At 36.1% G+C, this 15,147-nt stretch overlaps 1 protein-coding gene across 2 annotated transcripts in view; it reads right to left on the reverse strand.

The window, feature by feature from the left end:
* LOC150091751 (putative nuclear hormone receptor HR38) overlaps positions 1–15,147 on the reverse strand; it is a 187,410-nt gene that overhangs the window by 41,844 nt on the left and 130,419 nt on the right. For both annotated transcript variants that reach the window (XM_090385565.1, XM_090385556.1), the window contains exons 2-3: positions 8,241–8,488; positions 3,084–3,868 (exon numbers count right to left, since the gene is read on the reverse strand). In XM_090385565.1, coding sequence (XP_090241691.1) covers positions 3,084–3,868; positions 8,241–8,264 — 809 coding nt within the window. In that variant the 5' untranslated portion in view covers positions 8,265–8,488. The remainder of the gene's footprint in view (positions 1–3,083; positions 3,869–8,240; positions 8,489–15,147) is intronic.

Raw genomic sequence — 15,147 nt, forward strand, 5'->3', positions numbered from 1 at the left:
CTAGTTGATCACTTTGACTTGCACGACCAGATGCAAATTACCATTACTTTAGTGTATGAAGCTGTTTGTCTTTTCATACTGCGAGCTATGGAGTGGGCATGCTGGATCCATGGACTCGTGTTGCTTGCGCCACACACAGAGGCATTCGTTGGCATGTTGCACTAGTATTTGGACTCAGCACACTCGTTTCCAGTCCTTCAGTGTCCAACCAGCGAGCTGACACCATAGCATTCGCCATCGCGATGATCAGTGCAAAAAAGTCCATTAGTTCATTAAAACGTCCAGTATAAATATTCATTACGGATGGGGTGGTCATAATTTAGTGATCACTAGCTGTATGGTACTGTTAATAAAAGTTATATAGTTTCTAGTTTATAGCTGATTTAATTTTATTTATTGTTGATTTGTATTTATTTCGTTTATTGCTAATATGTATTCATCTTATTTATGACCAATATTATAAATGATCAAATGATAACGTTGTCATTTTAGTAAGTCAATAGAACAGAAGCGGCGTTCCACTCTAAAATTGGCTCCCAGTGCTTACATATAGCAAATAATCCACTCATGGGCATGCGATTTCGATGATAAACTTGAAATTAAATCATTAGGCAGACGTTTACCTAATTTAAATATTGTAAAAAAAGCAACAGATAATAATTTTTATTTTATTTTGTTTTGGCAGTACCGATTTAAATCACGAGTAGTCGCTATTGGAGAATAATTTAACAGCATTTTAAAACTTACATTAACATGTATTAGCATATTCTCGCAATGCAACCATAAGTTAGACAAACCCCTAGGACCATATTTTATCTACATACTACCAATTCGTGTGCACCATTCTGTGAAAAATGCAGATGTAATTCATCTGTCGAAGCATGCATCAGAAGAATTTTTCTTACATTTCTTAAATTTCTGATTCTGTAGAAACTCAATTTCTGACACAGACTTCCAATGTATTGCGACAGTGTGGCAACAAAGTTTGTGGGAGGTTAATAATATGTAGAACTATTACTAGAGTCGAATTGCAATTCATAGTTTTATTTTTAAAAAAATTATTTCGTAAAAACACGAGGTTTTTTTTTTTTTTTAACAGTATGTTATAATACAATGTATGAATTGTGAAAGAAGCTAGGTGAAGAGACTGGGGTATTTTAATTTAACGATTAAGCTTTTTATGAAATCAGTTTGGAATAATAATATCGGAAATGTCCTCTTAAATCGCATAAGAGCTATATTTTCATAATATGGATTGAATAACTATAAACATTTAAAAAAAAAAAAAAAACAGAAATTTTTTTATTAACTGCATGTCTTGTAAAATTACTTTAATGTGTTCTATTCCAGAAGATGGAGCCACTTGTCACCAACATATAACCACAATTTTACGTAAAACAGAACACACGTGACCTAATTAGCATTAGTAGTGACATATGAGGAAAGAAAGCAAGCTTACACAGTATCCAAAAAAATAAAAAAAAGCCAAAAAAAAAAAAAATTCCCATTTAATGTATCCATTTCCTCCAAAACTTCTGCATAGTTCTTGCTTGAATTTATTTAATCTATCAAATTCCACAACAAAGAGATGGAAGTTTGTTCCAGCAATCAACCACTCGCCGGCTAAAGGCAAATATCCCCACATCTATTCTGCTACCATCTTAATTCAATTTGAATTTATGCTCCCCCCCAAGTGTGTAATCTGAGCAAGAGGTTGTTGTTCTAGTAGGAGTTTCAGGAGCATCAGCGAGTAAGACCATATTGTTTGTAAATTGCGTGTATTTCTGTTTGCTGGACGAAAACACCTAGTTTCCGAAAGAAAAAAACATGCTACCGTAAAGGCCCATAAAAATTCCTCACGTCATCTACAGGATACCCAGAGTTGGGAGGAAGTTGCTTATAATAACTACGCTACCCATGAGGGCTTTCTGAAGGTAATCCTAGCAACACTACATCAGCATCCCAAAAAAACCGATGCCATCACCTTACCAGCAGAAGGAACCACCCAACTTGGCTTTATTTGAAGGGGAAGATGAGCTGCGTTTCCACTGTTTAGAGTGCTCCTTTGTCTCTGGATAAAAATGATGGACCCAAATCGCAACTATGGTCACAAACCCTGCAATGAAATTTGCTAGACCTGCTTGAAAACGACACAAATGTTCACTTTGGCTTGACAACTCTTGTGTGTTTTTCGTCTGCTGTCAATAACTTCGGGATCCATCGTGCTGACACCTTTTTCATAGCAAAAGCATCTGTTATTAAGTGGTACACACATTCAGATGAAATGCCCAAGATGCTGGCAATGTACCAAATTGTCACTTTTATCACTCGATAATACACACTCAAAAAATAAAAAAAAACTCAAACTATTCTATTAGGCCCACCCATAATTTCTTATATATGCCCATATGTATTATGTCTGTAAATTGTATGTGTTCTCTGGTCGATTTGCCTGTTTTGCTGGACGAAAAAAAACCCAGTTTGTGGGGGGAAAAAACTTGCTATCTACGCTTGAGACAGACGTCCATCACTCCAGGAATGCCGGTCCGTATTCACTCAATTTCCCACAGTTGCTGCAATTGGATAGTTGCGAATCTCTACTCCGAACAGCTTGTTGCATCTGCGGGATCAGGTAGAATTCAATCTTATGTTCCTGGAACTAATTCTGTATAATTCTTGCTTCGCGACATAAAGCATTATCCTGTTGGAAGAACCTATTCAGATAGATACACTGCCACTGCGGCCACAAAGGGGTGTATCTAGTCAGAAACAATTTCCTAATAACCATCCAAATGTTGCTCTACCATCAAGCGATCCAATATATAACATGAAAATATTCCCACACCAAAGACTCCTTATATTTTCTTTGGAAGGCAGGCTGGAAGGGACACAAAACCGAGATAATGTAAGAATAGTTAGTGGAAAGGAATGCACGCAAATCTCAACAGTTTTATCAGACACAGATATATCTCTTCTAGGCTATAATTAACAGCTTTATAATGGTCTAAATTTAGATACGGTTTTACCGAACTAAAAGATAAAATGTTTGTTATTATTACTTATCATCAAAGATTAAAATTTACCTGGTTTCTGATGTGGCTGTGCTTGAAAGAGTTAAGGATGGCCTTTTGGATGCGCGTTGAGGTTTTGAAGTGGTTGGCAGTACTAGGGGTGTCTCTGGTTGAAGCGAACTCAAGGATGTCCCAGATGTAGAAGGCTGTTCGAAACTTTCGGAGAGGGGCGGTAACCGCAAAGGATCAGGGAAGGTTGTGCTCTCATATGGTACGGACTGCTGAACTAGTGACATCTGGTGGTAAGTAGGTTTTACAGATGGACTGTCGGTGCCGAAAGAAGACAGGAATGACGGACCCGCTTCTTCGTGGGACGCCACATAAGTTGAAGGTCGTCCAAGGTCAGGTTCCGAGGTAATTGTCGAAGCAGCAAAGGGACTATCTGGTTCTTCCTGCGAATGGGAAAAGGGCGATAGGGGTACATGAAACCTTTCTTCCGCTTCCATGGGTTCTGTCTGTTCGGACCTGATTTCTTCGAATTTGAAGGAAAATACTCCACAGATGTCTCTACGATAGCGAGGAGAGTACGTCTCCTGGAAGCTGGGAAGTGTGGTTGCTGTGGATACGGAGGCAGTAATGGTGGAGGAAGGATCTGTTGAGGTTTCGGTTACAACAGTTGAGGGAATGTATTCGGGGTGGAACATTTCGTGGAAACTACTGCTACTGCTGCCTTCTGCTGGAAGAAAGGCTTCCCCAGAAGCTTCGAATTCTAGTGGCGATAATTTGAACTCCTCACCAATGAAACTTTCTTCAGTGAGAGGTGCGAGAATGCTTGAGGACGACCCAAAATGAGAACTCTAAAAATAGAAGGAAAAAAATAATAAAATATATATTATATCAATATTTATATTTATTAGAAAATCTAAGCTGTAAGTATTGCTCTAAATTTATTCTGATTCAGTTTACAATATTTATGCATTGAAGGTCGTCCAAGGTCAATCCTTACATATGTAAGATTTTTCCATGAGTTTTATTGGTTTAACCTCTTACCAGCAACTAAGGCTATGGGGATCAGTGTATTATGTCTATAAACTACATATATTTTATGGTGAGTCTGCTTTCTTCTAGATGAAATACGATGCCACCTCGTCCGAGTGGTCAGGGCTATTAACTCTACCATGGTGTGAAAAAAGCACATAAAAGTCCCTCCTGTCTTGACAGAATTCGAACTTAAGACTTTTCCATACGGTATAGTAGGCCAGTGATCGTGACCACTGTGCTAACCGTGAAAGCAGCGCCATGAAAGTTCGGCAAAGAATTTGGGTCTGTTAATTCTTGAGGATTATCTTCCACGGTTAAATTAAGACAAAGTTGGACTACAGATTGGCTGTGGCAGAATTGTAACATTGATTGCAAGGGTTAAATGCAACGATGAATACTAAAATTATTGTGGGCAGCCGGGTAGTCACATCACTCTTGCAATAGGTGACTTAGTGTGTGTATCTGGTACCGCTGACACACACACACACACACACACACACACGCACACGCACACGCACACGCACACACACACACACACACACACACACACACACACACACACACACACACACACACACACACACACACACACACACACACACACACACACACACACACACAATGTCCACTATTGCAAAACTGATGTGACTACTCACCTATTGCAGTGTGCTACGGCAACAGGATTTAGAAAATTTGGGCAGATTGACAAATGCAAAGTACTGCATATGCGTAGAAGTAACCCCAGAGAAACGTACAAATTATGTAGTACTACACTTAGCGTGGTAGAAAATGAAAAAGATCTGGGAGTAATTGTGCAGTCAGATATGAAATTTTCTGAGCAGTGCAGACAGGCTGCCAGAGCAGATCACGGGATATTATTGTCAATGATATACAGGAATTTTGCTAGTAGGGAAAAGGAGGTGATTATCCCTTTGTATAAGGCAATGTCAGGTCACGCCTTGAGTACATCGCACAGGTCTGGAGGCCTCATTTTAGGAAGGATGTAGAGTTCCTTGAGCGAGTACAGAGAAGGGCAACAAGATTGGTGAGGGCAACGAAAGGGTGGTCTTACAAAGGAAGGCTTAAATTCTGCAAATTGCAGCATCTGGAGACTAGGAACCTGCGAGGTGATCTGATTGAGGTGTATAAGACCTTGAATGGGTTGAGTAGGCTCAATTCTGATGGGATTCTTCCTCTTGCTCAGATTACGAACCTGAGGGTACATAAATTCAATTGAGGAAAGACAGTTATAGAATAGATGTGCGGAAATTTGCCTTTAACCAGCGGGTGGTTGATTGCTGGAACAAACTTCCATCTGTCGTTGTGGAAGTTGATAGCTTAAATAAATTCAAGGCAGGAACTAAAATATGTTTAGAGGGATTGGATGTGTGAAATGTTTTTTTTTTTTTTTGGCTGATGTCCACAATAATTTTAGCATTCATCGTCGCATTTAACCCAGCTAAAGAACTCGGTCCATACTATAAGAAAGAATCAAAACCAAGAAACACTTGAAGCAAATTTCACTGCTTAAACTACACAGTAACACTCTTAGCATCTGCTTAGTCGAAGTCAAACATTGAATCATCCCCCGGCTGCAAATAACATGTATGTGGTGCTTTTAAGTTGTTTCTAACTAATATTGATGTCCCAAGCACCCTGTAGACAACATTGGCAATTGATCTTATAATCAAAAACTATTACCCTAAAAACCTCGTTCATGCAATGGACGTCTACTGGACCATGGTTATTTCGGCCTCATTATTATGCATTAGGTTCATGTATTAGACTTGTCCGATTGTTTAATATCTGATTTGTAGTGACTCTTTGCCACCTATCTGGGCATAATTTTGACTTGGCTGTCCTATTATCGATATTAGCAAGATTATAGTCATTTATTTCTCAAAAGGCATTTCTCAAGGTCAACTTGGGACCTTTAAAACTAGCAAAAATTGAGAACATTCCACAGTAGAAGACTAACCATTCCATGCTGAAAACACCCATTCACTCTTTAAGACACGGAACCACTATTCCTGGAGTTTCCAAAAATACCACTGTATTTTAATTCATTAAAAAAATCTATTATGTTTTGTGCCAAGAGGATTATAAAATAGCTCGTATTCAGTTCCAGAATTTAGTAGTCTAGAACGTTGGCGCACAGAAATATATAAGGTATAGATCATAGTTTACTTGCTTAATCTGTTTTCAAAAACATTGTTCTTTGAGTCTTAATTTTACACTAAAGCTGGAAAACCCGGCTTTCCCGTATTTCGTCTATGTCCCATATTTCGCCATCGTTTGTTTTCTACGCGAATATTAGATAATGTGATTTTGTTTTATTCAATGTTTTGATTTATGGGAAATTATCTTCACTCCAGTATTTACTAGTATTCTGTTTTGTATACGCGATGCATATAATTGGTAGATTTTTGCAAAAATTCTTGACTTTATTCCAGATGGTAGCAACATAAAACTGTTTTTCTGAGTTGCAGAGCTAACAGACTGTAAGAACGTAAACTATGAGGCTAACATACAAGTTTTAGAGAGATACTAGGAGGCCATCGAAACTTAAAGTATGTTGTATGATGGCTTCGGTGGTTGAAATGCGTCAAAGCATTTTTACATTTCATCAGGTGAAATAAAATTCAAAATTTTTGTCCTGTTTTAAACTTAATATTATTAATCACTTCTTACAGCCTTTCAAAGTTAAAAATTTCTAGTGCATTTTTAACGATAATATCTAATTGTATAGCAAAAGGTTATATCAAAAATTCAGTTAAAAAACTTTGTTTATAATGCCTTTAAAAAAAAAAAAATGTAGTTTTGTTTCTTGATCAACCAAACGGGAGTGGAAAGACAATTGCGCCATCTATAATTTGAGAAATAAACAAAACAGTTTTTATAATATCGTATAGTAATTTAAATTTTGGGCATCACTGAATTAATAAGTATATATATTTTATTCAAATTTTCAATAGCAGACAATGAATTTTGCAAAAATCGCTTTATTTTGCACCCTTCTGAAAATTTTCCGCAAACTATTTTGGCTCATTTCACATTACGAAAGTATAATGTGTTGATAAATTTCTTAAAAAAGTCTGGAGGTTAGAAATTAAAAGTTTGATATTTTACTGGTTTAGAATTCTTCATTTATTTATGCATGCAAGTAGAATTCACATATTTGCACTTTTTTTTTTAAACGATCACCAGTAAACTTTGTAAACAACCTGTCTATTTAGTTTTCCTCTCTTTGCTAAACAAAAAAAAAAAAAAAAAAACCCCACTTGCATGTAAATATGGATATTTTACTCAAAATTTAAGTGATCCAAAACAAAAATCGATATGTTTAGCAAAAACATACACAAAAAAAAAAAAAACCTTACAGGAGCAGAGTTTTTTTTTTTAATATTAGAAATATGTCGATAAAAAGCAGCCACGTGATCAAATAGTTGTATGCAGTCAAACCACATTAATATAGCAACACTGGAATCTGAGCCTTGTCGAATTTTGGAATATTTTAGGATTTCGGATCATATTACAATAACCCCATGTAAATAATAATAATAATGAAAAAAATTAAAAAATATATAAATGATGGATAAAATACAAGAAAAATAAAGAAATAATAAATGAAGAGAATTTGAGAAAAGAAAGAAAGATAAGAGTATAAAATGTTAAAAGATAGACGAGAGAGAGAAAAAAGTAGTTTTAATATAATAGTATTGTATTATTATATTAATTATTAGTATTAGTAGTAGCAATGGCCACATGGTGCAAGGAAGCCTTGGCTTATGCTGCACCAGCCAAAAAAAAATATAATAATAATAAATAATAATAAAATAATAATAATAATAAAAATAACTAAATACATATCACTTTAATTAAGATTCTTAATTGTATATAATATAAATATTTATATTAATTTATTATTAATTAATTAATTATAGTTATATAAATATAAATAGATAATATAATATCAACCAAACGAGAGTGCAAAGACAATTGCGCCATCTGTAATTTGAGAAATAAACAAAACACTTTTTATAATATCGTATAGTAGTTTAAATTATAGGCATCACTGAATTAATATATATATATATATTATTCAAATTATAATAAATTTATTTATTTGCAGATATGCATAATACACTTTTTGAAAGGATACAAACAAAATGTATTGGATGATGTTACCTGTGGTTGCTGAAGCAAAAGCATGGTTGATTCCGATTTGTCGCTTTCTGAACCAAGTGATGCAATAGGACTTGGCTCGGAAGGGCCTATTGTGGTGTGGCTGCTCGATGGGCCGACACCTGTAACCGCAGATGTTTCTTCTGTGGGTGTAGCAACGATCGAGGTACTGGAAGTGCTGCTCGAACTTCCGATAGTAGCCGCGGTGGTAGTAGAAGTTATAGAAGAATGTGGGCTCGTCAGCTCGGGAGCTACAGAAATTTGAAAGAAAGAAAGAAAGAAAAGTAACAATTAAAAAAAGTCTGGGAATTGTACTCTAAATGGATATATATACAGAGAGAGAGAGAGAGAGAGAGAGAGAGAGAGAGAGAGAGAGAGAGAGAGAGGAATAAGAAAAATTTAAAAACTGGATACAGTCAACTGCGGCTATGTTCTTCCTGTTCAAGCATGATTAGGCCTGAAGACGAAATTCAATATAAAATTCGGAACGTAGCCACTTTTTAATTTAAATATTGGGACAGTTTAGGCCAAATTTGTAATTCATTTACCCTTTTCCTACTAATAAACTATTTAAAAAATAGCCACGCGATAAAGTGAAATTCCCTAAAACTTAATTAATGGGGATATGCTTCTTTTTTTTTCTTTTCTGAAAGGAGTATTAGTAAATTAGAGGACATTTTAATTATGTAAATATAGTTTTATTTAGAAAGCATGGGATGAGGGAGAGTAACAGAGTTAGGAGAGTTACAAAGTAGAGTGAGGGAGAGTAGGAGAGTAAAAGAAAGAGAGAGTCAGAGAGAAAGAAGAGACAGTCAAGGAGAGAGTAAGAGAGAGAGAAAGAAGAGAGAAAGTCAGAGATGAGAGCAAGAGTAAGAGAGAGAGGAGGGGGTAGAGAAAGAGTGAAAGAGAGAGAAAAATCAAAGAGGAAGAGGAGGAGAGAGAGCAAGTCAGAAAGTAAGAGAGAGAGAGAGACAAAGTGAGAGTAAGAAAGAGAGAGAAGAGAGAAAGTCAGAGTAAGAGAGAGAAAGCCAGAGAGTAAGAGAGAGACGAAAAGAGAAAGTGAGACAGAGAAAAATGAGAACGGGTAAGGGAGGGGGAGAGTCAGAAAGAGTGAAAGAGAGAGAGAAAAATAAAAGAGGAAGCAAAGGAGAGAGGAAGAGCGACTGAAGGAGAGTGTAAGAGAAAGAAGACAAAGTCAGAGAGCGAGAGTGAGAGAAAGAGTAAGAGAGAGAGAGAGGAAGAGAAAGTGAGACAAAAAAATAAGAGGGAGAAGAGAGAGTGAAAGAGAGAGTAACATAGAGAGTGAGAGAAAGAAGAGAGAAAGTCAGAAAGAGAGTGTGAGAAAGAGAGAGAGAGGGAAAAAATAAAAGTGGGAGAGGAGAAAGTGTAAGAGAGAGTGAGAAAAATAGAAAGTAAGAGAGAGAAGGAAAGAGAGAGTGAGACAGAAAAATTAAAAGAGAGAGAGTAAGAGAAAGGGGGGGGGGGAGGAAAGGATAAAGTGAGACAGAGAAAAATAGGAGAGGGGAGAGAGTAAGAGACAGAGAAAGAATAAAGTCGGAAAGAGAGTGAGCGAAAAAGAGTGAGAAAGAGAAAAATAAGAGGGAGAGTAGGAGTGAAGAGAGAGAGAGAGAGAGAGAGAGAGAGATTAACAGAAGAGAGAGAGAGAGAGAGAGAGAGAGAGAGAGAGAGAGAGAGAGAGAGAGAGACAGAGAGAGATTAACAGAAAGAGAGAGAGAGAGAGTAACAGAAAGAGGGGGAGAGAGCGAAAAAATTAAAGAAGGAGAAAGTCTGAGAGAGAGACAAAAAAATAAGAGAGAGAAAGAGTGAGAAAGAAAAAATAGAGGGAGAGAAAGAGTGAGAGAGAAAAAATAAAGGAAGTGAGAGAAGGGAGACTCAAGAGAGTGAGAATGCAAGAAAGCGAGAAAAAGAATAAAAGAGTTAAAAAAACAATAACACTACAGCTGGCTTCATCATTATCGATGAAGCCAGCTGTAGTGTGCTTTATTCTTATTTCGATCAGCTGAAGCACATTTGCTGAAAGCGATAAATGTAGAAAATGCAGACGAAAATGGAAGATTAACAACAACGATATGCTTATACCCCATAATAGTTTGCGGAGATGGGGGAAACCCCTGGTGCCGTTTGACACTAAACGCACTCTACACACCCCATAATAGTACATGTATGAAAACAAATAATGGAACACAATATAATTCATTAAAAAAATTAAACACTATAAAACATAAATTTATGGTCAACTAAAAATATATTGTTTAGAAAAAAAAAAGAAAGCGAATTAAAAAATTTAATTGCTTAAACAAGACAAAGAAATGATGCCATACAAAAGAATAACCAAAAGTGCAGCAGAAACTGTAAAGGTCAATGAACCCAAATTTGTAAAAGTAAAAACTGAACCAAAAATTGAACTCAAAAATGAACCCAAAATTGTAAAGGTCAATGAATCCAAATTAATGCACGACGGTTTATAAACAATTTTATATATTTTTACAATTTATTTAAGTAGAAAATGATTAATAATAACATCTTAAGATTGAGTTAAAACAAGCCCGCTTAATAACAACATCAGACTACATTATATGCACGCCGTTTTATTTTACGAAGTTGTAAACTTCTTCAAGTTTTATTTGATATATACTGTATATTCGAATTTAATTATTTAAAAGTATATTTATTTCTTGCTCAACTCTAACCCAAATGAAATCACTGCTTTTTCTCTTGGAGAGGGGGTTTGCACAAATTAATTTACCATTCTAGGGGGCGTGACATGTCAAAGTTTCAAAACCCCTAACCTTACTCTAACAGAATTGACGGTATAGTGAAAGCGTAGATGGCCAAATCCTTTAAAAATCAGTCACAAAAGGCAAAGAATCCATAACATCAAACTGTACATGACTAACACTGTTCTCTTTATAAACATACATCCAAAAAAAATGTAAAATGTATTTTCTACAGGGCTCAACTCTTACCTCAGTAAGGAGAATATATTCCATGTTAACCAGTAAGAAAAAATCCATAGCAACGATGACAAATTTACTGTCCCAGAAGCGAGCCTGATTAACACACAATTTTTAGAACCACTGTTCTCCCCACACCGGGTGGAAAATACCTGAGTTCGATTCCTGTAAAAGTTGAGAGGAATTTTTATGGGCCTTTTTCACAATGTGGCTGAGTTAGTTGCTCTCAGGCGAAGGCGGCTGATTTTTTCCTCCCGGAAACTCGGGTTTTTCGCCCAGTAAACAGAAAATTGACCACAGAACACACGCATTTATAGACAGTTTACACGGAGCAATATGGACTAAGTTGCTGATGTGCCTAAAAGCCTAAACAACCAACCAACTGTCCCAGCTGAAAAAAGTAGAGGATGAACAGAACCTCAAACACACCAGATTTATTGTTGTTACTTATATGAATATATCTGAAGAATTAAAAATACGCGAGAACAAATTAATAATTTATTATCCAATTAATCTCCAAAAAAAAAAAAACGTTCCATGCAGATTGAAAGTTCTGTGCTTGAACTTTGATGTCCTTCTAAAATGAAGTAGTCGTAAATTGAGAAATTACATTCTACGCAAATAACATTACTGTCTGGTATGGGGATCACAATTCTAATAGAGGAACCAATTTAGTCAATAGATCGCTTAATTATATAAATTAATAAGATTATAAATATTCCCAGATATTGACTGGAACTTGTGGGTTAGTAGCTTCCACACTAGCAAGGTTAAAGTTTTTGTGGATTTATTGAGAATTGTTTTCTACAGCAGCATGTTCGAGAAACAACCAGGGCAATTAATACTCTTGATCTGATTAAACAGCAGTGATTCTTCATGTATAAAGAATCTGCAGATAAAGGAACCAATAAGTGGCAGTGATCACAGTGTGCTGACATGGGATTTACTCAAAGATGTAATTACCATCGGGAGTAAAGGGAAAGGTTTTTGCTTTCGTAAAGGTGACTAGTGGTCTCAGATAGTTTTTAAATTCTATACAATGGGACCAACTGATGACGTTACCAACAGCAAATTCTAAATAGGAAGCATTCAAGGAAGTAATCTTGGAAACTACTAAGCTTTTTATCCCAACTAAGAAATACTGTTCAAAGTTTAAACCTAAATGGATGTCAAATAAACTAATGAGACTCGTGGCAGAGAAGAAAAATGCATGGGATACATATAAATTATCAGGTGACACAGAAGACTATGGTAGACATAAGCTAGTCTGTATTGTTATTGTTATTGTTATTTTGGTTTTTTTTAAGAGCATTAGCAACTAAGGCCATATTGCTCGGGGATATGCGGTGGTAATTCCCTGACCTTTCCGCATCCTCCGTATTTGCTGGTCACGGGCTCGAACCCCGGTCTAATCAAGAAGCGTGTGCTACGCACTGCTGCTCCTGCCCACCTGGCTACGGAGGCGCCCGCTAGTCTGTAATCAAGTCACAAAGGAGGTCAGGCAAGCAAAGGCAGATTACAAGAAATCTTTGGCAAAGGATGCAAAAGAGGAACAGCAAAGACTTCTTTACTTATGTAAACTCTAGAAGGAAAGGGATGAATCAGGTTGGTCCACTTAATATCTACGGTTCGATTGTTGATAATTCTGCTGAGGCAGCTGACAAACTGAATGAGTATTTTGCATCTGCATTCACACATGAGGAATTCTGTAGTGAATTCGAGGCTGGAAGCTTATCAAACTCTAGCAGAGAGCTAAATGATCTTGTAATAACTTAGAGCAAAGTTGAAGATAAATTGTTGAAGTTGAACATAAGAAAGGCAGTGGATGGGATCTATACAGTTATATAAAGGAGGCAGCAAGGGAAGTGAGCAAACCCTTAAACATAATTATGAGAGCTTCCTTGAACACAGGGGATGTCCCCATGGACTGGAGATGTGCAAATGTGTCCCCAGTTGATAAAGGGAGATCAGAGGGTGACGAGTAATCACAGACCTGTTAGTTTAATTTCTGTTCCGGGAAAAATAATGGGTCACTGGTTAAAGAAGCGCTGCAGGATCATCTACACAAGATTATAGTTATAGTTCAGACACAGGATGGTTTTGTTACGGAAAATTTTGTCTCACCAATTTGATTGGATACTATGATGTGGTCACTTAGGAATTGAATGCAAAAAATAATTTTGATATCATATACTTGGATTTCGGGAAAGCTTTTGATACTGTTGCACATGGAAGACTACTGTTCAAATTGGAGCAGTATGGCACTTAGGGCAAGTTGCTGCTATGGATAAAGCGATGGTTGATTGAGAAAAGGCATAAAGTGGTAATCAATGGATGTTGATTATCACGAAGAGGAATCCACTAATGAAGTCCTCTTCGTAGACTTCATTAGCGGAGCATTAGTTCGGTGTTGGGCTCATTGTTGTTTTGTGTATTTATATTTGAAGGTACATCAGGATTAATGTCCATGTTTGCACACGATACGAAGGTTTGCAGTGTTGTTAATGACAGTAATGACAGTACCCTGCTGCAACAGGATCTTGAAAACTTGAGCAGATAGGCTGAGAGGTGGCAACTGAAATTTAACACTGACAAATGTAAAGTATTGTATATGGATAGAAGTAACCCCAGAAAAACGTACCAACTGTGTGGTACTACACTCAGAGCAGTAGAGAATGAAAAAGACCTGAGGGTAATTGTGCAGTCAGATATCAATTTTTCTGAGCAGTGCAGACAGGTGACAGAGCAGTTTATGGTGTCTTTTCAATGATATACAGGAATTTTTCTAGCAGGGATAAGGAGGTGATTATCCCTTTGTATAAGGCAATGGTCAAGCCACACGCCTGTGTCTGAAATTCTAGCCTATAAACAGTTCAATATTAATCCGCATCATAAGTATGGCAAACAATAAAGACATCTAAGGTTCAACATGTTGGTAAACAAGTTATATTCATATTACATAGTTTGAAAAAAGTAGTAAGTCCACAGGTATACTTACACATCAAATAAATATGTCTATTATAATAGGCTTACAAGCCCTCTTTTCCAAAATAACAGGCTACCAATCACAAAACTGAAAAATAACAAGCAAATGAAGCCACCCAACCCATTGAACCAAAGTTCTCTAATCCCACTACGGAAAACATATCCCAAAATTTACAAGCATTACTTGTAGATCAGTTCTGATTTAACAAAACGAATTCAGTTTATAAACATACACTTCATACACTTTTCAACTGTACATATACACACACACTATTATGTGCATATATAACATATATAATTGCAATATACACATTATTAATATAAATATGCAAAGTACTTGCAATAACATGCACGTAATAAAACTACACATTTATGCAGATATAAGATGTTTTATACCTCTATATCTTCATTATTTTTATTTGCATTATATTTTCTTCCGCTACCTTTCCGATTTACAATCTTTTTCTTTCGTTTGTTCTAAACCCTTTAGTTTAGTATTCTTCGCTGATAATTTGTCTATCTTTGTGACAACAGATCCCCCTCAAAGCACTTAAATCCCTAATACAATCCGACTGCTTTGTTAATTCTCAATATTATCAGAAAAGTCAAGGGTGAGGAGCTATTTTCATACAATTATGTATTTTGAGCAGAACTGTGAAGTATATCAAGAGCAAATGAGGTTGACACACAAAAACAGAATAACAAAACATTTATTATACAACAGGGCTATCTATACACAACATATACACATAAACATGTACAAATATAAACACAAATACGCGCTAATAAATGTCACTTTTCTTCTTCATTTAAATTTCCAATCTGTTATATTTTCACTTTCATTCATTTAAGATTCTCAATACTACTACTACCTCTTAATCAAAGACGCTAAATTCAATCAACCTATAATGTTGTTCACCACAATGAAACCTATGATATTAATCCCCATA

The sequence above is a fragment of the Mastigoproctus giganteus genome, chromosome 1 (genome assembly GCF_048544385.1).
Source record: "Mastigoproctus giganteus isolate SK-2022 chromosome 1, ASM4854438v1, whole genome shotgun sequence".
NCBI lineage: Eukaryota > Metazoa > Arthropoda > Arachnida > Uropygi > Thelyphonidae > Mastigoproctus > Mastigoproctus giganteus.